We start from the raw sequence: 23,893 nt of genomic DNA on the forward strand, positions 1-23,893 counted from the left end.
TTGTCCTGTGCTCCAGAGGAAGAAACGTTTTGTCTGTCGCCAAAAAGCTGCACAGATCGTACTGCCACCAGAAACTGACCAATAAAATCAAACCACCAATACTTTGAGTTGATGATAGACTACCTGAACAGTGTTGAGAGTGAATATCGTGGCATACGAAGAACCCAACGGACCGCTGCAACGAAAAATCACGTGATTTTAAGACATTTGTACCATTGTCTACCAGAAGGAAGTGACAAACTTGGCTGCCACGCTGGTGTTATTTAAGTTACACTTAGCCTAACACATGACAATAGTTAGGTAGTTGATTGGAGAATATCGATTTTTTGCGTTGCGGACCCTAACTTAGAGCCATGAGCTGAAGATCGGTGTATAGCTGGAATAATCTTCATAGAAAATCCTTGCAGTAGTATAGAAGGATCGGATTACAAACCACTGAGTTGTGATTCGAAAGCCAACTCCGTGTAGCAAATGCAAGATCGAGATACTCTAATAGAACAGTCATCCTAATAGAGCATTCAGCTAATTTATTTACTCCATTATAGAATTCTATTATGTTACAAATTATTCTGTAGGGAGTTCAGCTGCAAACAGTTAATCTTATAGACAGTTCAGCAAGAAGCAAGTCACTATGTGGAGAGTTAAGCTACAAATATATCACTGTAGAGATTCAGAACATTACAAGTCACACTGAAGAGAGATCAGCTATAAACAAGTCATGCACCTTGTAGAGAGTTCAGCTACAATTTAGTCACTCTCTAGAGAATTCAGCTACACACAAGTCACTGTGGAGAGAGTTCAGCTACAAACAAATTACCCTGTAGAGAGATCAGCTACAAACAAAACACTTTACAGAGAGTTCAGCTACAAACAAATCAGCTTGTAGAGAGATCAGTTACACACAAATCAACCTGTAGAGAGATAAGCTAGAAACAAATCACCCTGTAGTGAGTTCAGCTACAAAAAAATCATCATGTAGAGACATCAGCTAGAAACTAGTCACAATGTAAGGAGTTCAGCTACAAGTAAATCGCCCTGTAGCAAGTTCAGCTAAAACAAATCAACCTGCAGAGAGATCAGCTAAAAACAGATTACCTTATAGAGAGTTCAGCTACAAACAAATTACCCTGTAGAGAGATCGGCTACAAACAAATCACCCTGTGGAGAGATCAGCTAGAAACTAGACACAATGTAAAGAGTTCAACTACAAGCAAATAACCCTGTAGAGCGATCAGCTAGAAACAGATCACTCTGAAGAGAGGTCAGCTACAAACAAATCACCCTGTAGAGAGATCAACTACAAACAAAACACTTTGCAGAGAGTTCAGCTACAAACAAATCAACCTTTAGAGCAATCAGCAACACACAAATCAACTTGTAGACAAATCAGCTAGAAACAAATCAATCTGCAGAGAGATCAGCTACAAACAAATCAGCTTGTAGAGAGACCAGTTACACACAAATCAACCTGTAGAGAGATAAGCTAGAAACAAATCACCCTGTAGTGAGTTCAGCTAAAAGAAATCAACCTGCAGAGAGATCAGCTACAAACAAATCACCTTATAGAGAGTTCAGCTACAAACAAATTACCCTGTAGAGAGATCGGCTACAAAGAAATCACCCTGTAGAGAGTTCAGCTGCAAACAATTCACCCTGTAGAAAATTCAGTACAAACAAATCGCCCTCTAGAAAGATCAGCTAGAAGAAGTAACCTTGTAGAGAGTTCAGCTACAAAGAAATCATTTTGTAAAGAGTTCAGCTACAAACAAATCACCCTGTAGAGAGATCAGCTAGAAGAAGTTACCTTGTAGACAGTTCAGCTACAAACAATTCACCCTGTACAGAGATCAGTTAGAAGAAGTTTCCTTGTAGACAGTTCAGTTACAAACACATCACCCTTGCTAGAATAATTCACCTTGTAGAGATTTCAGCTACAAAGAAACCACCATGTAGAGAGTTCAGCTGCAAACAAGTCACCCTGTAGAAAATTCAGCTACAAACAAATCACCCAGTAGAAAGATCAGCTAGAAGAAGTTACCTTGTAGAGAGTTCAGCTACAAAAAAACCATTCTGTAAAAAGCTCAGCTGCAAACAAATCACCAGTACAGAATTCAGCTACAAACAAATCACCCTGTAGAGAGATCAGCTAGTAGAAGTTACCTTGTAGATAGTTCAGCTACAAACAATTCACCCTGTACAGAGATCAGTTAGAAGAAGTTTCCTTGTAGACAGTTCAGCTACAAACAAATCACCCTGTAGAAAGATCAGCTAGAAGAATTCACCTTGTAGAGATTTCAGCTACAAAGAAACCACCATGTAGAGAGTTCAGCTGCAAACAAGTCACCCTGTAGAAAATTCAGCTACAAACAAATCACCCAGTAGAAAAATCAGCTAGAAGAATTCACCTTTTAGAGATTTCAGCTACGAAGAAACCGCCATGTAGAGAGTTCAGCTGCAAACAAGTCACCCTGTAGAGAGTTCATCTAGAAACAAATCACCCTGTAGAGATATCAGCTAGAAGAGGTCACCTTATAGATAGTTCAGTTACATTTCAAGTCACCCAGTAGAGAGATCAGCTGCAAAATAATATCCTGTGGGGAATAATGGGCATGTAATAAATATATGTATATAATTTGTATAATTACTAATAAAATCAAAAATAATTGAAGTATTAAAATCTTCTTTAAGTTCTTTTCTTCTTCCTGTGGTAAAGAAAAAAACACATGGGTTAAAAAAACCCCAAAGCCAGCCATTGGCCGGCTTTGCAGTATACAAATACAAAAAGAAGTGATATCTAATCAAAAACAGCCAAGCTGTAAAAAAAGGTGCGGCCCCCAAAAAGGCCATGGTAAAAAAAGATGCGAAATCCAAGGTGGCGGCCAAGAAATGGCTGTGATGGTAGGTTAATGGTAAAAATTTTAATAACGACAATTCAGGTGAATTTTGTGCCGCTTGGTCTTGGCACCAAATTCACCTGAATTGTCGTTATTAAAATTTTCACCATTAACCTACCATCACAGCCATTTCTTGGCCGCCATCTTGGATTTCACATCTTTTTTCACCATGGCCTTTTTTATGGGCCGCACCTTTTTTTACAGCTTGGCTGTTTTTGATTAGATATAGTTAACAGTCTTTATTAGCGACATAACAATGGCAATGAATACAGGATACAATGAACACAGGGTACAACACAACTCAATTTATACTACAACATGAATACATAATATAGATACACATGTTTACAAAAGTGTTAGTAAGTATATTACAAAAACAACTGTGTTTACCTATTACAAGTTTACCATAAAAATAATGTGTTAATACTTTTGTAAAATACAACCCAATTATGCATACACAGTAAACAGTGTGTGTTGAAGGCTTCTATCTAATTAGTGTGCGTATTATGTTGTTAATTTATAAAAAGCTAGCTAACTGTTACTTTAGCTATTATCTAAAGTAATGTGTGTGTGTACTAAGTAACATCAGATTAGTATCAGGTAGTGAATAGGGCTGAGCAATACTACCGTTTTAGCAATATATCGCGATATTTTGAAAGTATCGATATTGCGATATTTTGATATTAACTATCATGATACCATGCCTGTACATTACTGTCGTTAAAAATCCATTTGCTATGCAGTACTTGGCTAAGAATCCTTGTAAATGATAAAGTCCACCCATTTGGTTTCCCCTGCAGAGAGGTGTGAACACCATAACAACCTCAAAGCATATGTAACAATAACTGTTACTGTAAACAAGGATGATAGTGGCTAGTCTGCTTTCACCTATAAGGACTTCCTGCAGGAATACTGAGCAATACAGTATGTGGCACCAGCTATGATTGACTTATTTGTAAGTATCGTGGACTATTCAGTATCGTGAATAGTGGCTTCAATATTGATCGTGATACTGAAATGGCAGTATCGCTCAGCCCTAGTAGTGAAGCTACGTATGTCACCAGCTGGTGTACTAGTGTAAGTGCAGAACTGATACAGTAGCTATGAGAGTAGATACCGGAATTTACAGCACATATTCAGCTATGTACATAATGCTAAAAGTAATATTATCACTGTATAGTGTGTAGGTTAGTGGGTTAGATGCAGCATCTTATGTAGTTACAATTCATCAGCATTATGCCATATGTATTTCAACATCATGTATACCAAACCCACAAAATTTGTGCCTACAACATGTACTTATGTACGTTGTTATTCATCATTCTGTTCATTCAATATATTGTTATTCATGATTGGTAGTGCTTGTGTTATTTTGTTTGTGTATCTTATTTCAGCATCTGCTCCAATGTTTATTAAACAATTAATAGATGATACAGAAAATGAGACACACACAGCTGACTTCACATGTCAAGCTAATGGTGTACCAATTCCTACCATCAGTTGGTACTTTAATGATGTTCCAGTAAATGTTAGCAATACGGAGAAGTATGAGGTGCTGCTTTCATCACCTGGTGTAAGCATCATAAGAATCTATAATGTGCAGTCTTCTGATGTGGGTACCTACACATGTAATGCTACTAATGTTGTAGCTAGTATCACTAGTTCTGGAATACTCACTGTTAATGGTAAGCTTGTACTTGTTTTTTTGTTATGTGCCAGTTCAACTCAACTAGCTGTTAATGAACAGTAAACAACTTGTACACCCAAAATGTAACAGTTATATTAACAATTTGTACCTTAGCTGTATAAAATAAAGAATTACCAAATGTATGAAAACTTACAAGACCTATGCGTACTATAATTACAGTCTGACTGTATGTACAACTGCTAAAGATGTGCAATAATGAATGTACAACAGAGCATGTCTCACACTGCAAAAGCAACAAAATTTTGAAGTTTATTTGTGACTGGATCTGTAAGAGTCTCACATCTTAGCACAAGCCTAATTTCAAAGCAGAATGCAATAAACACAATAGGTGAAATATTTACCTGAGATGAAAAAAATCTGTAAATTTTTTGAATGCTTGTTTCACAATGAAGAAAGATACTAAAGGAAAGAACCGTGATAGCATCGTGATCCCCAAAGCAAGTTAGAGGAGTTCCAAAATCTTTGTTTTGTGTCAGTACTTCAACGAGACAGAAGATATGAGTGTTAGGCTATCTTGCATTGGACGAGCAGTTTGCCTCCATTTCGTTTCACATTTTCGCCTTTTCCCTGGTTGTAGGAAGGAACTGGAAGATACTTACACATCAATGGATTCATCTGTTCACGGATGGCCTGATGGTGTAAGTTTCATCTTGGCAGCTGACTGCATTAATAAGTTATTTACATGCCAGCTTTACAATAGTTTATTTACCGTATTGTTTACTGTACAAATCGATTTTTCTATTGATACCACTTTGCAGGGCTGTAACTATGAAAGTTCTTGGCTTCTAGAGCTGAAACATTTGTTGACCACTCCTTTGGTTATTTAGATTTAAAAATGTAATAAATGGTATTCAAAAAATGTGCTAACATGGAGTTCTTGCAGATCTGGTTACATTTACTCAAAAGCTTTTACAGCATTAGAAGCAAATTTAGTGCTTTAAGTAGCAAAATTGCACAAGAGTTTGCAACGTATTTTAAGGTAGTGTACCTGATATCATTCTAATGTCCATTGTGAATTTAGCTCATTGCACTTTCATGATTTCCTATTTATGACAGTTCCAAGTGTTAGCTGGCAGCACAACAATACTGAATAATAAGATGACTAGTGAAGTGATTCTTCCCTTTAAATGTGTTGAAACTAGTAATTATACAGTAACTTGACATCATATAAAAGGCCACTTTCAATTTTATCATTTCTTCACTAGTCTGTAGTAATAGAAGTCCTTCGTATTATTGCCATGTAAAAAAATTATAAAAAGGACAGATGAGGCTATAGGTATATACACCACTTTCATACCTTACTGTAAAAGGAAGAGAAGTATATAAATGCCATATATGTATGTAGTGCTACTTTGAGTGCTCAGGAATGCAATAACGAAAAATAGAGGTAGTACAGTAGGACCTCGATTATCTGAACCCTCGATTATCCAAGAAGTATAAGTGACTACTCTATTAGAGTATTTCGTCATTAGGTGGATGTTCTATTAGAGTAAGTGTATGTTCTATTAGTGTAGTTGAACAGAACTCTGTATAATATGAATGGGCTGAACAAATTTACTTATCTGAACACTATTATGATTGAACTGGCACACAGGTGTTCAGATAATGGAGGTCCTACTGTACACCAAATCTATAACCATCCTAGGAAGGAGTATAATTGTTACCTCTATTTCTTGTTAATACATTCCAGGCATTCCCAGAAGTTATCAAATTCTTTAATGAAGCTTTATTATCCCTTCTGTTATAATAATATTATAGTGATACTTTACAGGATCAATTATGGGTTTTAGTTTTGAGAATAATGAGAAGTTAAGTTATGGATTTGGAAATGAAGGTAGTTTGGTGTTTTTTTGAATATAGAGGGTCATAGGTTACTGTTTTTGAATGATAATAGACATCTGAAGTGATGTCATGTAAAGCACAGGGCACTAAATTAAATTTACACTTAGCCATTGACAGAATAAACAGTACAGCCTTGTTATGTAGGTTACCATGATTGAATTTCACATGGCCCAATATACAAATACACTCGCGAAGCATGCCTAGTTTTCTACACTGGCAGTATAGTCACCCAAGTGGAATATGATTATTATGTGCACTTGTGATTTGTCTGACATATACACACTCACACTTGGACCTATGACCATCTTGCTTGTGTATATATGTACATATATATATATATATATATATATATATATATATATATATATCAGGCAAATCTCTCGTTCCCATGTTACAACTATTACGTACATGGATGTAATGGTTAATTCTGCTATAATTGTTAGTTCATTATATGTGACCAGATCTGCAAAACCCTGACATAATGGTGCTTTTTTTTCAAATTCTTTATTATTGAATATTTATAATCTACTTAGCTGAGTGCATGCACTGGCCAAGTTTCAGTCTTGTATGCCAATAACTTTTGGAGCTACAGCACTACAAAGTAGCAGCAACCGAAAGATTGATTTGTACAGCAAGTATTTGGAAAATAAATTTCAGGTGCTTACAAAAACGACTATAACTTACCAACCCAATGTAGTACAGAGTTGCAACTTGCATCATCATGTTCGCCATGAATAGGGGAGTCCATTACATGGTGAGTTTTTCTCCTACAACCTTTCTTTACTACATACAGTTGTACATATACAAAATCAGTGAAGAAAAATCGATCGTGTACAACCACTTCGACATGACATAAACAAATGCCCATAACTCACGTATCTTTTAGGCTACTGCTACGAAATAAAGAGTTTCGAACTCCTCTTGAGTAGGTGAATAAGATGGTACTCATGTTTCTATCATTGCACCCTGAACAACGCATTTAAAACGTTTACAATTTTTTTTTTCATTTACGCAAATATTTTATGCATTGCAATCAATAGCCTATACTGAAAATTTAGGCTTGCGCCATTATGTCAGGTTTTCGCAGATCCGGTCACATATACTGTGACTACTAATTTTTAGTGGTTTTGTTATATGACTTTATTTTGTAATGATTTGTATTAATGTTTTTAGTGTCACCAAACCTTACTATACCATTGATGATGCAAGAGTTTACAGTTATTGAAGAAAGTAATGTATCAATCATGTGCATAGCTACAGGTTATCCTCCACCAACAATCTATTGGTACAAAAGTGATGGGAATAGTAGTATGAGGCCAGTATCTGGTAGTGAAGTGATGTCATCTACTGGTGTTGGTAATGTGACAACTGTTAGTGTAGAACTGACATTGACAGGAGCTATGAGAGTAGATGCTGGAATGTACACATGTTCAGCTAGTAATATTGTTAGCAATGATACAGACGTTACGATAACCCTCACCATTCAATGTGAGTGTAAAACTGTATTGCATGATATCAATTTTGCATAAAAAGATGTGAAATCCAAGGTGGCGGCCAAGAAATAGCCGTGATGGTAGATTAATGGCAAAAATTTTAATTACGACAATTCAGGTGAATTTGCATTGCCTCCTCCTTCGGCACCAAATTCATCTGAATTGTTGTAATTAAAATTTTTGCCATTAACCTACCATCACAGCCATTTCTTGGCTGCCACCTTGGATTTCACATCTTTTTTCATCCTGGCCTTTTTGGGGGCCACAGTCTTTTTTTACAGCTTGGCTGTTTTGGTTTAGATATCACTTCTTTTTGTGTTGCAAGCCACAAAGGTGGCCATTAACTGGCTTTGGTGCTTCCTTCTAACTTGTTTTCTTTTTCTTTTCTGCAGGAATTGTGGAACAAAGGAAGAAATGTTGTGTACAGTTTTTTGTCTGTTTATAAATATTTGTATATTTAACAATGGAAGATAATCATACTGTAGGTAATAAGGTGACTTCTTATACATAACTGAATTGTAGCTGAAACTCCCATTGTTTGTAGGTGAACTCTCTACAGGGTGATTTGTATGTAGCAGAACTCTCTACATGATCGTTTCTTTGTAGCTGAACTCTGTACAAGGTAACTTCTTCTAGCTGATCTCTCTACACGGTGACTTGTTTGTAGTTGAACTCTCTACATGATGGTTTCTTTGTAGCTGAATTCTCTACAAGGTTACTTCTTCTAGCTGATCTCTCTACAGGGTGACTTGTTTGTATTCGAACTTTCTACATGATGGTTTCTTTGTAGCTGAACTTTCTACAAGGTAACTTCTTCTAGCTGATCTTTCTACAAGGCAATTTATTTGTAGCTGAATTCACTACAGGGTGGTTTGTTTGCAGCTGAACTCTCTACATGGTGGTTTCTTTGTAGCTCAACTCTCTGCAAGGTGACTTCTTATAGCTGAACTATCTACACAGTGATCTTTTCGTAGCTGAACTCTCTACAGGGTGATTTGTTTGTAGCTGAACTCTCTACAATATGATTTGTTTCTAGCTGATCTCTCTATAGGGTGACTGGTTTGTAGCTGAACTCTCTACAGGATGGTTTCTTTGCAGCTGATCTTCTACAGGGTGACTTGTTTATAGCTGAACTCTCTACAAGGTGATTTGTTTGCAGCTGAACTCTCTACAGGGTGGTTTTTTGTAGCTGAACGCTCTACAAGGTAACTTCTTCTAGTTGATCTGTCTACAGGGTGATTTGTTTGTAGATGAATTCTCTACAGGGTAATTTGTTTGCAGCTGAACTCTCTACATGATGGTTTATTTGTAGCTGAACTCTCTGCAAGGTGATTTCTTCTAGCTGGTCTCTCTATAATGTAACTTCTTGTATCTGATCTCTCTACCGGCTGACTTGTGTCTAGTTGTACACTCTACAAGATACAAAACAAATATAAATATATCAATATACCTTGTGATATCTGATGCTACTAGAAGAGTTTTTAAACTGTGTATGTACTATTATAGCTACATTCATTATTTGCATTTTGTATGCTTGTGTTCAAAATTTTTTTCATTTTCAAACCAACCTACCTACCCAAATTTAAAATAGTTTTGCCTGCGCAACATAAGATCAAATAGGTATGGCTCAACGAATACTGTTTTATTCATAAAAATTGATCGCGTAATTGTGGGTTTTGTGTCATCTCCGTGGTCTTTATCTCGATTCCTTTCAAACCACCAAAAGGCACTCCTACGATGGTTACTCCATCTACATAGCAATTTTCAACTCATTCCATGAAGTGGTTTACCCTGTAGGCATGACAACAAATCGATCTTGTTTTACGCGAATGATCCGTCATAACTCCCGAACCATTCATCGGATTTGCACCATATTTGATGCTAGGATTCGCCTGTGGACTCCTTGCTGTGTGCCAAATTTCAAGGTGATCGGAGTACGCGTTTGCATTTTATAGCAATTTTTGCAAGTGTGTAAAAACACGAAGAAGTAAACGAAACTTTGGCAGCTTGTATCTTGGAAATGGCTGGAGTGATTTCCTTCAAATTTGGTATGTAGACTCCCCTGGCTGGCGGGCAACTCTGTAGCAAATTGGGTTCAATCGGATAAGGGATCACTGAGACACAAAAGGGTGTGAAAATGACGTTTTCTTTCTTCCTGTCAATATACCCACGGTGTGGCGCGCCGACTTCTTCGGCCACGTGACACACTATTGTGTGTCTTGATGAATGGTTCAGAAGTTATGACCGATTATTTGGGTAAAACAAGATCGATTTGTTGTCATACGTACAGGGTAAACCGTTTCATGGAATGAGTTGAAAATCGGTTTGTTGATAGATCAACCATTGTAAGAGTGCCTTTTGAAAGTCAAAATTAAGATTATGGAGATATGACACAAAATCAAAGGTGTGTAACAATTGCGCGAGAATAAAATGTCCAATATTTTTCACGCCTACCAGGCAAATTGCTTAGAGCAATGAGCTGAAAATCGGTATGGGGTTGGAATAATAATCGTAGAAAGTCCTTGTAGTAGTACAGAAGAATCGGATTTCAAACCATTGAGTTATGATTCGAAAGCCAACTACGTGTAGCAAATGAAAGATCAAGATACTCTAATAGAACGAACAGTCACACTAATAGAGCACTCAGTTACGTTTATGACTTACTCCATGAATTCTATTAGATTGCAAGTTACTCTGTAGGGAGTTCAGCTGCAAACAGTAAATTTTATAGACAGTTTAGCTGCAAGCAAAGTCACCCTGTAAAGAGTTCAGCTACAAATGTATCGCTGTAGAGATTTAGAACATTACAATTAAGTCACACTGAAGAGAGTTCAGCTATAAACAAGTCATGCACCCTGTAGAGAATTCAGGTCACTCTCTACAGAATTCAGCTACAAACAAGTCACTGTGTAGAAAATTCATGCAGCAACCCAAAACCGCCCTGTAAAGAATTCAGCTATACAAACAAGTTACTCTATAGAGAGATTAGCTAGAAACAAGAGAGAGATTAGCTAGAAACAAGAGAGAGAGTTCACAGCTAGAAGATGTCACCTTGTAGAGACTTCAGCTATAAACAAATCACCCTACAGGGAGTTTAGCTACAAACAAATCACACTGTAGAGAGTTCAGCTAGAAGCAAATCATCCTGTGGAGAGATCAGGTAGAACAAGTTACCTTGTAGGGAGTTCAGCTATACAAGAAACCACCATATACAGAGTTCAGCTGCAAACAAATCACCGTGTAAGATTGCGACTACAAACAAATCACCCTGCAGAGAGAAACAAGTTAAAGAGACCAACTGTAAGAAGGCACCTTGGAGAGAGTTCAGCTACAAATAATAAACCACCCTGTAGAGAGTTCAGCTACAATGAAATCATCCTGTACAGAGTTCAACTAGAAACAGGTCACACCTATAGAGAGATCAGCTAGAAAAAGTCACCCTAGGCCTGTAGAGAGCTCAGCTACAAACAGATCACCATGTAGAAAGTTCAAGTAGAAACAAGTCATGCTGTTGAGAGATCAGCTAGATGAAGTCACTTTGTAGAGAGTTCAGCTACAAAAACTACCCTGTGGAGAGTTCAGCAACTAACAAATCACACCCTGCAGAAGATTCAGCTGCAAATAAATCAGTTCAGCTACAAACAAATCATCCTGTACAGAGTTCGGCACAAAAAATCATCCTATAGAGAGTTGAGCTACAAAAAATCACCCTGTAGAGAATTCGGCTACTATCAAATCACCAAACAGGGAATTTGACTACAAACAAATCACCTTGTAGAGAGTTCAGCTATAAAACCTAAGAAAGTTCAGCTACAACCAAATCTCTATAGAGAGGTCAGCTAGAAACAATTTACAGAGATCAGCTGGAAGAAGCCACCTTGTAGAGAGTTGAGGTACAAATAAACCATCCTGTAGAGATATCAGCTACAAAGGAACCGTCCTGTACAGTGTTCAGCTAGAAACAAGTCACCCTATAGAGGGATTAGCTAGAAACAAGTCACCCTGTAGAGAGTTCAGCTATGAAAAGATCACCCTAGAAAGAGCTCAGCTTGAAACAAGTCACCCAGTAGAGAGATCAGCTAGAAACAAGTAACCCTGTAGAGAGATCAGCTAGAAGAAGTCACCTTTTAGAGAGTTCAGTTACAAACAAATCATCCTAGAGAGTTCATTTACAAAGAAATCACCCTGCAGAGAGTTCAGCTGCAAACAAATCACCCTGTAGAGAGTTCAGCTACAAACATATCAGAGTTCAGCTATGAGCTGATCACCCTGTGCAGAGTTCAGTTCAAGAAACAAATCATGCTGTTGAGAGATTGGATAGAAAAAGTTACTTTGTAGAGAGTTCAGCTGCAAAAACCACCCTGTAGAGATTTCAGCCACAGCGAATTTACCCTGTAGAGATATCAGCTTGAAACAAGTCACCCAGCAGAGAGATCAGCTAGAAACAAGTCACCATGTAGAGAGATCAGCTAGAAGAAGTCACCTTGTAGGGAGTTCAGTTACAAACAAATCATCCTGTAGAGAGTTTATTTATTTAAAAATCACCCTGCAGAGAGTTTAGCTGCAAACAAATCACCCTGTAGAGAGTTCAGCTACAAAGATATCACCCTGTAGATAATTCGGCTACAAACAAAACACCCTGTAGAGGGATCAGCTTGAAACTGTACACAATGTAGGGAGTTCAGCTACAAGCAATCATCCTGTAGAGAGTTCAAGTTATCCTGTAGAGAGATTGGCTACAAAAAAATCACACTGTAGAGAGATAGCTAGAAAATGTTACCCAGTAGAGACTTCAGCTACAAACAAATCACTCTGTAGAGAGTTCAGTGGCGAACAGATCACCCTGTAGAGGATTCAGCTAGATACAAGTCACCTTGCAGAGAGATCAGCTAGAAGAAGTCACCTTGTAGAGAGATCGTAACCTTGTAGAGAGTTCAGCTACAAAGAAACCATCCTGTAGAGAGTTCAGCTACAAACAAATCACCCTACAGAGTTTAGCTGCAAACAAATCACCCTGTAGAGAATTCAGCTACAAACAAATCATCCTGTAGAGAGTTTAGCTAGATAAAAGTCACCCTGCAGAGAGATCAGCTAGTAGAAATCACCTTGTAGAGAGTTCAGCTCCAAAAAACCCACTCTGTAGAGAGTTCAGCTACAAACAAGTTATCCTATATAGAGATTAACTAGAAAGAAGCCTGTAGAGAGCTCAGCTACAATCAAATTACCCTGCAGAGAATTCAGCTACAACAAACTACTTTATAGAGAGATGAGCTAGAAACAAGTCACCTTGTAGAGAGTTCAGTCACAAAGACAACATCCTGTAGATAGTTCAGCTACATTTCAAGTCACCCAGTAGAGAGATCAGCTGCAAAAAAATTATCCTGTGGGGAATAATTGGCATGGAATAAATACATGTATATAATTTGTATAATTACTAATAAAATCGAAAAATAGATGAAGTATTAAAAAATTTTTCTTTAAGTTCTTTTCTTCTTCCTGTGGTATAGAAAAAACAGATGGAAAAAATAGCCCAAAGCCAGCCATAGGCCGGCTTTACAGTATACAAATACAAAAAGAAGTGATATCTAATCAAAAACAGCCAAGCTGTAAAAAAGGGTGTGGCCCCAAAAAGGCCATGGTGAAAATAGATGTGAAATCCAAGGTGGCGACTAAGAAATGGCTGTGATGGTAGGTTAATGGTAAAAATTTTAATGACAATTCAGGTGAATTTGGTGCCACTTGGTCTTGGCACCAAATCCACCTGAATAGGCCTTTTTGTTTAAGACAGTGGAATGTTGTGGTTAGACTGTGACAACATAATTGGTCTATGACGTGGCTTCCGGAGTGCGATGTTGCCTTACATTACCATTGATATTGGCAGTGTTTATACCAGTGCAGCTGCCGTATATATCACTAACAATTTCTAATGAATGGGTAAGTGTTGGAGAGTGGTGGATTATTACTTTCAGTGGTAATCCGCTAGTAATTAGTGAGATTATCAAGTTGAGCTGTCTTAGCTTTGTTGCCATGTTAGGTGAATGCTAGTCCTGTATCATTCACTGAAATGGCATGAAAGGAGAGTAGTGTATACAGGTAGCCCAGCAATGTAGCCTAGATCATCAGCATGGCACTCACAAGCCATATATCCAAGAGCTACAATAATGTCAAATGAATTCCCAGCAGTGCGTAGATTCCTAACGTCACTGCCAGATATTTTAACTTTCTTTATCCTCTCTAGTATGCTGGTTTCTCTATACAATAAAAAAGTTTGGGAACAGTACACCAGTCAAACAGCAACTTCACCATTGCTCCAGATAATTATGTCATTCACTATAAGAACACTATTTTTTGTTGTTGCTATCCTTAGCTTGGCTTGAATAGCTGCTAGTGGTGAGAATAGTGGTTAACTATCATTAGCACTAGAATTATCACCAGTGGCTTTGTTAACTACAGTGCTAAATGAAGCGATTAAGTATATGAACAGCCGTTTAATAAATATACAACTTCTGTAATTTGAAGACAGGTTGTTGTAGCACAATGAGACAAAAGTTTTCCTGAGAGAGGAAAACCACATCTAATATCTAAAGAAACTTGTTACAGTAGTATGAAAAAGTTTTAGCTTTTTAAAAATATGTATTTTTGTACAGGTGTCAATGGGAACCACGAGTTGTGGTAAGCAATATCGCACACCGGAAAAGTAAAAGAATTAATTAATATTTTGATTAGTTTAACGAAAGGCCTATTGTCGTTATTAAATTTTTTATCATTAACCTACCATCACAGCCATTTCTTGACTGCCAGCTTGGATTTCACATCTTTTTTCACCATGGCCTTTTTGGGACCGCACCTTTTTTTACAATCTGGCTGTTTTTTATTAGATATATATATATATATATATATATATCAAGACACACGGTAGTGTGTCGTTCGGCCCAAGAAGCCGGCGCGCCACGCCATGAGTATATTTACAGGAAGAAAGTAAACGTGATTTTCACACCTTTGTAGCTCCGTGATTCCTTATCCGATTGAAACCAAAGTTGCTACAGAAGTGCCGACTAGGTAGGGGAGACCACATTCCAAATTTGAAGAAAATTGCTCCAGCCATTTCCGAAATACGAGTGGCCAAAGTTTGGGTTTTTTTTCTTGGTTTTTTTTTCTTCTACTTCTTTTCGCACACTTCGCAAAATCCGGCATAAAACACAAACGCGTGCTCCAATCGGGCTGAAATTTGGCATACGTAAAGGGCTCATTAAGGTGAATCTCAGTACCAAGTGTGGTAGGAATCCGATGAACATTCATGGAGTTATTAACAATTATTTGCGTAAAATAAGGTCGAAGGTCTGTCACACCCACATGGTAAACCGCCTGAAGGAATGAGCTGAAAATTGCTATGTAGATGGAGTAACTATCGTAGGAGTGCCTATTTGTGGTTTGAAAGGAATCCAGTTAAGGGCCATCGAGATATGACACAAAATCCAACCTGTGTAACAATTACGCGATCGATTTTTATGATTAAAAAACTATTAGTTTCACACCTACCAGGCAAACCGCTTAGAGCAATGAGCTGAAAATCGGTGTGTAGCTGGAATAATTATCATAGAAAGTCCTTGCTTTAGTACAGAAGAATCGGATTACATACCACTGAGTTATGATTCCAAAGCCATATACGTGTAGCATATGCGAAATCGAGATACTCTAATAGAACAGTCACCCTAATAAAGCATTCAGCTACGTTTATAACTTAGTCCATTATAGAATTATATTACATTGCAAATTATTCTGTAGGGAGTTCAGCTACAACAGTTAATCTTATAGACAATTCACTACAAGCAAGTCACCCTGTAGAGAGTTCAGCTACAAATATGTCGCTGTAGAGATTCAGAACATTATAAGTCACACTGAAGAGAATTCAGTTATAAACAAGTTATCCTGTATAGAATTCAGCTACAAACAAGGCACTGCATAGAGGATTCAGCTATAAAAAAACTACCCAGTAGAGAGTTCATCTAGATCAGCTACAAACAAGTTACTTTATACAATGTTCAGCTACAAGTAAGTCACTCTGTAGAGAGTTCAGCTACAACCAAGTCACTCTGTAGTACAAACAAGTCACTGTGGAGCTGGAGAGTTCAGCAACCAATCAAAAAAACCACTCTGTAAAGAGTTCAGCTATGTTATAACTCTATAGAGAAAGTTAAAACTGCATAGAGATATCAGCTACAAGACATCACCTAATAGAGAGTTCAGTTACAAAGAAACCACCATGTAGAGAGTTCTGCTACAAACAAATCACCCTGTAGAGAGTTCAGCTAGAAAAAGTCATCCTGTAGAGAGATCAGCTAGAAGGATCACCTTGTAGAGAGTTTAACTGCAAATAAATCACCCTGTAGAAAGTTCAGCTACGAACAGATCAACCTGTAGAGAGATCAGCTAGAAGAAATCACCTTGTAGTGAGTTCAGCTACAAAGAAACCACCATGTAGAGAGTTCAGTTGCAAACAAATCATCTGTAGAGAGTTCAGCCAGAAACAGGTTCACCCTGTAGAGACATCAGCTAGAAACAAGTCACTGTGTATAGAGATCAGCTACAAAGAAACCATCCTGTAGAGAGTTCAATTACAAACAGATAACCCTATGGTGAGTTCAGCTAGAAATAAGTCACCGTGTAGAGAGATCAGCTAGAAATAAGTCATCCAGAGATCAGCTAGAAACAAGTCACCGTGTAGAGAGATCAGCTAGAAACAAGTTACCCTGTAGAGAGATCAGCTAGAAACAAGTCACCCTGTAGAGAGATCAGCTATAAAGAAACCATCCTGTAGAGAGTTCAGCTACAATCAAATTACACTATAGAGAGATCAGCTAGAAACAAACCATCTTGCAGAGAGTTCAGTTGCAAAAAAATTATCCCGTAGAGAGTTCAGCCACTCTGTAGAGAGTTAGGCTAGAACAAGTTACCTTGTAGAGAGTTCAGCTACAAAGAAACCACCATGTAGAGAGTTCGGCTACAAACAAATCATCCGTAGAGAGTTCAGCCAGAAACAAGTTCACCCTGTAAAGACATCAGCTAGAAATAAGTCACCCTGTAGAGAGATCAGCTACAAAGAAACCATCCTGTAGGGAGTTCAATTACAAACAGATAACCCTATAGTGAGTTCAGCTAGAAACAAGTCACCATGTAGAGAAATCAGCTAGAAACAAGTCATCCAGAGATCAGCTAGAAATGAGTCACCCTGTAGAGAGATCAGCTAGAAACCAATCACCCAGTAGAGTGATTAGCTACAAAGAAACCATCCTGTAGAGCGTTCAATTACAAACAGATAACCTTATAGAGAGTTCAGCTAGAAACAAGTCACCACGTAGAGAGATCAGCTAGAAGAAGTTACCTTGTAGGGAGTTCAGCTACAAAAAAAACCATCATATAAAGAGCTCAGCTGCAAACAAATCACCCTGTAGAGAGTCCAGCTACGAACATATCACCCTGTAGAGAGATCAGCTAGAAGAAATCATCTTGTAAAGAGTTCAGCTACAAAGAAACCATCATGTAGAGAGTTCAGCTGCAAACAAATCATCTGTAGAGAGTTAAGCCAGAAACAAGTTCATCCTGTAGAGAGATCAGCTAGAAACAATTCACCTTGTAGAGAGATCAGTAATAAAGAAACCATCCTGTAGAGAGTTCAGCCACCCTGTAGAGAGTTCAGCTAGAACAAGTTACCTTGTAGAGAGTTCAGCTACAAAGAAACCACCATGTAGAGAGTTCGGCTACAAACAAATCATCTGTAGAGAGTTCAGCCAGAAACAAATTCACCCTGTAGAGAGATCAGCTGGAAATAAGTCACCCTGTAGAGAGATCAGCTAGAAATAAGTCACCCTGTAGAGAGATCAGCTACAAAGAAACCATCCCGTATAGAGTTCAATTACAAGCAGATAACCCTATAGAAAGTTCAGCTAGAAACAAGTCACCGTGTAGAGAGATCAGCTAGAAACAAGTCATCCAGAGATCAGCTAGAAACAAGTCATCCAGAGATCAGCTAGAAACAAGTCACTCTGTAGAGAGATCAGCTACAAAGAAACCATCCTGTAGAGAGTTCAATTACAAACAGATAACCTCATAGAGAGAAACAAGTCACCGTGTAGAGAGATCAGCTAGAAACAAGTCATCCAGATATCAGCTAGAAACAAGTCATCCAGATATCAGCTAGAAACAAGTCACCCTGTAGAGTGATCAGCTACAAAGAAACCATCCTGTAGAGAGTTCAATTACAAACAGATAACCCTATAGAGAGTTCAGCTAGAAAGAAGTCACTGCATAGAGAGATCAGCTAGAATCAAGTCACCCTGTAGAGAAATCAGCTAGAAACAAGTCACTGTGTAGAGAGATCAGCTACAAAGAAACCATCCTGTAGAGAGTTCAATTACAAACAGATGACCTTATAGAGAGTTCAGCTAGAAACAAGTCACCGCGTAGAGAGATCAGCTAGAAACAAGTTACCCTGTAGAGAGATCAGCTAGATACAAGTTACCCTGTAGAGAGATCAGCTACAAAGAAACCATCCTGTAGAGAATTCAGCTACAATCAAGTGACGCTATAGAGAGATCAGCTAGGAACAAATCATCTTGCAGAGAGTTCAGTTACAAACAAATCACCCTGTAGAGAGTTCAGCCACCCAGTAGAGAGTTCAGCTAGAACAAGATACCTTGTAGAGAGTTCAGCTACAAAGAAACCACCAAGTAGAGAGTTCAGCTGCAAACAAATCACCCTGTAGAGAGTTCAGCTAGAAACAAATCATCCTGTAGAGAGTTCAGCAAGGATTAAATCACCCTGAATAGAGTTCAGCTACAAACAATGAGAGTTTCAGCTACAGTTCAGTTATGTAAGAAGTTACCTTATTAACTACAGTATGTGATAATCATCATTCAATGTTAAATATACAAATATTTCATCAGACAAAAGCTATACACACTCCTTTGTTCCACAATTCCTGCAGTAAAGAAAAAAACAAGTTAAAAGGAAGCATCAAAGCCATATGGCCAGTTTTGTGGCTTGCAATACAAAAAGAAGTGATTTCTAAACCAAAACAGCCAAGCTGTAAAAAAAGAGTGCAGCTCCCAAAAAGGCCAAGGTGAAAAAAGATGTGAAATCCAAGGTGGCGGCCAAGAAATGGCTGTGATGGTAAGTTAATGGCAAAAGTTTTAATTACGACAATTCAGGTGAATTTGGTGCTGAATCCTAGTGGAGGAGGCAATGCAAATTCACCTGAATTTTCGTAATTAAAATTTTTGCCATTAACCTACCGTCACAGCCATTTCTTGGCCGCCACCTTGGACTTCACATCTTTTTTCACCTTAGCCTTTTGGGGGGCCGCACTCTTTTTTACAGCTTGGCTGTTTTGGTTTAGATCAAGACACACGGTAGTGTGTTGTGCGGCCCAAGAAGCCGGCGCGCCACACCGTGAGTATATTTACAGGAAGAAAGTAAATGTGATTTTCACACATTTGTAGCTCTGTGATTCCTTAGCCGATTGAAACAAAGTTGCTACAGACGTGCCGGCTAGGTAGGGGAGTCCACGTTCCAAATTTGAAGAAAATCGCTCCAGCCATTTCCGAGATACAAGCGGCCAAAGTTAGGTTTTATTTTCTTCGTTTTTTTCTTCTTCTTTTTGCACACTTTGCAAAATCTGCCATAAAACACGAATGTGTGCTCCAATCGGGCTGAAATTTGGCACTCGTAAAGGCCTCAATAAGGCGAATCTCAGTACCAAGTTTGGTAGGAATCCGATGAACATTCACGGATTCCTACCAAACTTCAAGTGCTTCCTTGCTATCAGATAAATGGGATTCAAATTATGCTGCTGTAATGGGGTGGATCCGGTGCTGCTTGTCCTTTTCACTTTTGAGGTCAGCAATTAGGTGTCTGCGGGGTTCTAGATCTTCAAAGGGCTCCTTTGGCCACTCTTTAGGATCAGCACCAATTGACCTCATTCAAGTAGAGTCAAGACTCCCATTAATTAAGCAGCAAGCTGTTAAAAAAGGTGTGGCCCCAAAAAAGGCAATGGTGAAAAAAGATGTGAAATCCAAGGTGGCGGCCAAGAAATGGCTGTGATGGTAGGTTAATGGTTACATTTTAATAATGACAATTCAGGTGAATTTTGTGCCGCTTGGTCTTGGCACCAAATTCACCTGAATTGTTGTTATTAAAATGTAACCATTAACCTACCATCACAGCCATTTCTTGGCTGCCACCTTGGATTTCACATCTTTTTTCACCATGGCCTTTTTTGGGGGCCGCACCTTTTTTTACAGCTTGGTTGTTTTTGATTAGATTTATAATAGCTCAGATGATTACCTACCAGGCTGCTTTTCTTGCCTTATTATCTTAGTGATATTGTTCTAGGCTAGTATAGATCACATCATGTGATAACTTTGGACAATGGGATTGCAGATAAGGTACTAAAAATCTAAAGATTCTAATAGAACATTCTATTATAATAGTCATTTACCAGTATAGTTAAGTTGTTCTATATGAAAATATGGTACTATTTAGTTATATCATATCAAATACTGCCCAGTCCTATCTATGAACATTAGTAAAACTGTGTTTATATTGCAGTATCTTATGACATGTTGATAATGCATTATCTGGTAATGAAATGTGTCATATACCTGTATTTCAAATATTAATTATTAGCTGCTTGGCTATTTCAAATAGACAGGAATGAATGCTACCACTCATTGCTATGACCATGGCTAATAACTTACTTATACGTTAATTCACCACTGTAGTTTTAATATTTCAGTAACTACTGCACTGTAAACACAAGCCATGTAAGTAATTCATGTAGCAAATTTAAGATGATCTATTAACTTTTTTCATTACAGTTCCTCCAGCTATCACCCCTGAGTTAAATGATCAAATACAAAGTGAACCAGACACAGCTTCCTTCACTTGTCAAGCTACTGGTGAACCAACTCCTGCCATTATTTGGTATTTTAATGGTGTTCCAGTTGATGTGGCTAATACTACAAAATATACTGTATCAGTGACATCATTAAATGTCACTACTAACAGTAGTACATTAATAATAATGAATGTGCAGCCATCTGATGTGGGCACCTACACATGTAATGCTACTAATGTAGTAGCTAGTGACACTAGCTATGGAGTACTGGCTATTAGTGGTGAGGATCATTATATACCTAAAATGTGATCTACACATCATTTGTATATGGTAGTATCTACACCAAAGCAGCCAAACTGTGAAAAAGTTGCTGCCATAAAACTAGTCTTATTTTTTCATTGTAGTATATTTTGATCTAATCAAAAACAGCCAAGCTGTAAAAAAGGGTGCGGCCTCCAAAAAAGCCAAGGTGAAAAAAGATATGAAATCAAAGGTGGCAGCCAAGAAATGGCTGTGATGGTAGGTCAATGGCAAAAATTTTAATAACAATAATTCAGGTGAATTTGTGTTGCCTCTTCCAAGTTTCACTAGGATTCGGCACCAAATTTGCCTGAATTGTCGTTATTAAAATTTTTGCCATTAACCTACCATCACAGCCATTTCTTGGCTGCCACCTTTGATTTCACATCTTTTTTCACCCTGGCTTTTTTGGAGGCCGCACCCTTTTTTTACAGCTTGGCTGTTTTTGATTAGATATCACTTCTTTTTGTAATTTCATACCTAAAGCCAGCCTATGGCCAGCTTTAGGTATTCCTTTTAACTTGTCTTTTTCTTCATCACAGATCTAGAGAGAAGGTTATTATGAAGAAGATTTTAATGATTTGTTTAGCTACATGTACTTCAAGCAGTAATTTTTAATTTTGTTGATTAATAATAAAAATAAGTCACACAGGTTAAACTGTTTGCAGCTCCAGGGAAATGTGTATGTAGTTCTTTTCTACAGGGAGCCTCATAATGTAACTGTACTCTTTGACTACATGGTGAATAGTTTGTAGTTGAACTCACCACATGGTGGCTTGTTTTTAGCTGAAACACTCTATGAAATGTAGCTGAATCCTCTCTTGTTTCCAGCTGATCCCTCTACAGGGTGACATGTTTCTTGCTGATCTCTCTACGGGGTGATTTGTTTCTAGCCGATCTCTACAGGGTGAATTGTTTCTAGTTGATCTTTCTACAGGGTGACTTGTTTCTAGCTACACTCTGTACAGAATGACTTGAAATGTAGTTGAACTCCCTACTGGGTGACTTGAAATGTAGTTGAACTCCCTACTGGGTGACTTGATCAAGCTGATCTCTCTACAGGGTGATTTGTTTCTGGCTGATCTCTCTACAGGATGATTTCTTTCTAGCTGATCTCTCACAGGGCTGCTTGTTTCTACTGAGCTCTCTACAGGGTAACTTGAAAAATACTTAAGCTCTTGTAAGTAGCAGGGTAACTTGCCTAACTTATCTCACTACAGGGAGATTTGTTTCTAACTGACTACTGTACAGGGTGATTTATTTTTAGCTGTTCTTTCTACTGAGTAATTTGTTCATAGCTGGACTCTCCATGGGGTGACTTGAAAAGTATTACAGGGTGACTTGATCATGCTGGTCTCTCTACAGGGTGCCTTGTTTCCAGCTGATCTCTCTATAGAGTGATTTGCTAGCTGACCTCTCTACAGCATGATTTGTTTCTAGCTGATCTGACTTATTTCTAGCTGAGCTCCCAGGAAAGAGCCTATGAAAATGAGATGGTAAACCATGAAATTTATGTAGTTTTTATGGACACTACCTATAAGAAATTAACAATTCATGGACACTGCCTATAAAAATTAGACAATTCATGGCCACTGCAACCATGAAATTTTCTTGTGCCATGAAATAATTTGTCGGTAATATGAAATCACCATGAAACCTCCACTTTTCATGTGTATTTCATGGCATGGATATTACCATGAAATATCAATGAAATGACTTTCATGGTGATTGTTTTACTATTCATGGATAATACATAGGTGTTTGATGGCACTGTTCTCTGGTAGTGCTACACAGTGACTTCATTCTATCTGATCTCTCTATAGGGTGACTTGTTTCTAACTAATCTTTCAATAGAGTGATTTGTTTCATGCTGATCTTTCTTCAGGGTGATTTGTTTCTAGCTGATCTCTCTGCACGGTGACTTGTTTCTAACTGATCCTTCTACAGGGTGGTTTGTTTCAAGTTGATCTTTCTACAGGGTGATTGAAATGTAGCTAATCTCACTACAGGGTGACTTGTTTCTAGCTGATCATTCTACAGGTGATTTTTTACTAGCTGATTTCTCTACAGTGTGACTTCTTGCTGGCTGAACTCTCCACAGGGTGACTTGTCTCTCTACAGGGTGATTTTTTTCAAGCTGATCTTTCTACAGGGTGATTTGAAATGTAGCTTATCTCTTTACAAGTTTAATTATTTCTAACTGTTCTCTCTACAGAGTTTGTAGTTGAACCCTTTGCAGGATAACTTGCTTCTAGCTGATCTCTCTACTGAGAGAATTTGTAGCTGAACTCTCCGCAGGGTTGCTTATTTCTAGCTGAATCTCTATGAAATGTACCTGAATTCTCTCTAAGTGGTTTGTTTCTAGCTGATCTCTCTACAGGTGACTTATTTCCAACTCAACTGTCTACAGGGTGACTTATTTCTAGCTGATATCTCTACAGGATGATTTGTTTCTAGCTGATCTCTACAGGGTGAATTGTTTCTAGCTGATTTCTCTAAAGGGTGACTTGTTTTTACCAGATCTCTGTATAGGGTGATTTGTTTCTAGCTGATCTTTCTACAAGGTGAATTGTTTCTAGCTGATTTCTCTACAAGGTGACTTGTTTCTACCAGATCTCTCTACAGGGTGATTTGTTTCAAGCTGATCTCTATACAGGGTGATTTGAAACATATTTGAACTCTTTGCAGGATAACTTGCTGCCAGCTGATCTTTCTACTGATAGAGTTTGTTGTAGCTGAACTATCCACAGGGTTGCTTATT

At 38.0% G+C, this 23,893-nt stretch overlaps 1 protein-coding gene across 1 annotated transcript in view; it reads left to right on the forward strand.

Annotated features, from left to right (window-relative positions):
• The window catches only part of LOC136252716 (immunoglobulin superfamily DCC subclass member 3-like), a 53,428-nt gene extending 32,287 nt beyond the window's left edge, over positions 1-21,141 (forward strand). Inside the window, exons 3-5 of the mRNA XM_066045284.1 lie at positions 4,289-4,579; positions 7,618-7,932; positions 20,813-21,141. Coding sequence (XP_065901356.1) covers positions 4,300-4,579; positions 7,618-7,932; positions 20,813-21,141 — 924 coding nt within the window. The 5' untranslated portion in view covers positions 4,289-4,299. The remainder of the gene's footprint in view (positions 1-4,288; positions 4,580-7,617; positions 7,933-20,812) is intronic.
• The last annotated feature ends 2,752 nt before the right edge of the window (positions 21,142-23,893 follow it).

This window comes from Dysidea avara, chromosome 4 (genome assembly GCF_963678975.1).
Source record: "Dysidea avara chromosome 4, odDysAvar1.4, whole genome shotgun sequence".
Taxonomy (NCBI): domain Eukaryota; kingdom Metazoa; phylum Porifera; class Demospongiae; order Dictyoceratida; family Dysideidae; genus Dysidea; species Dysidea avara.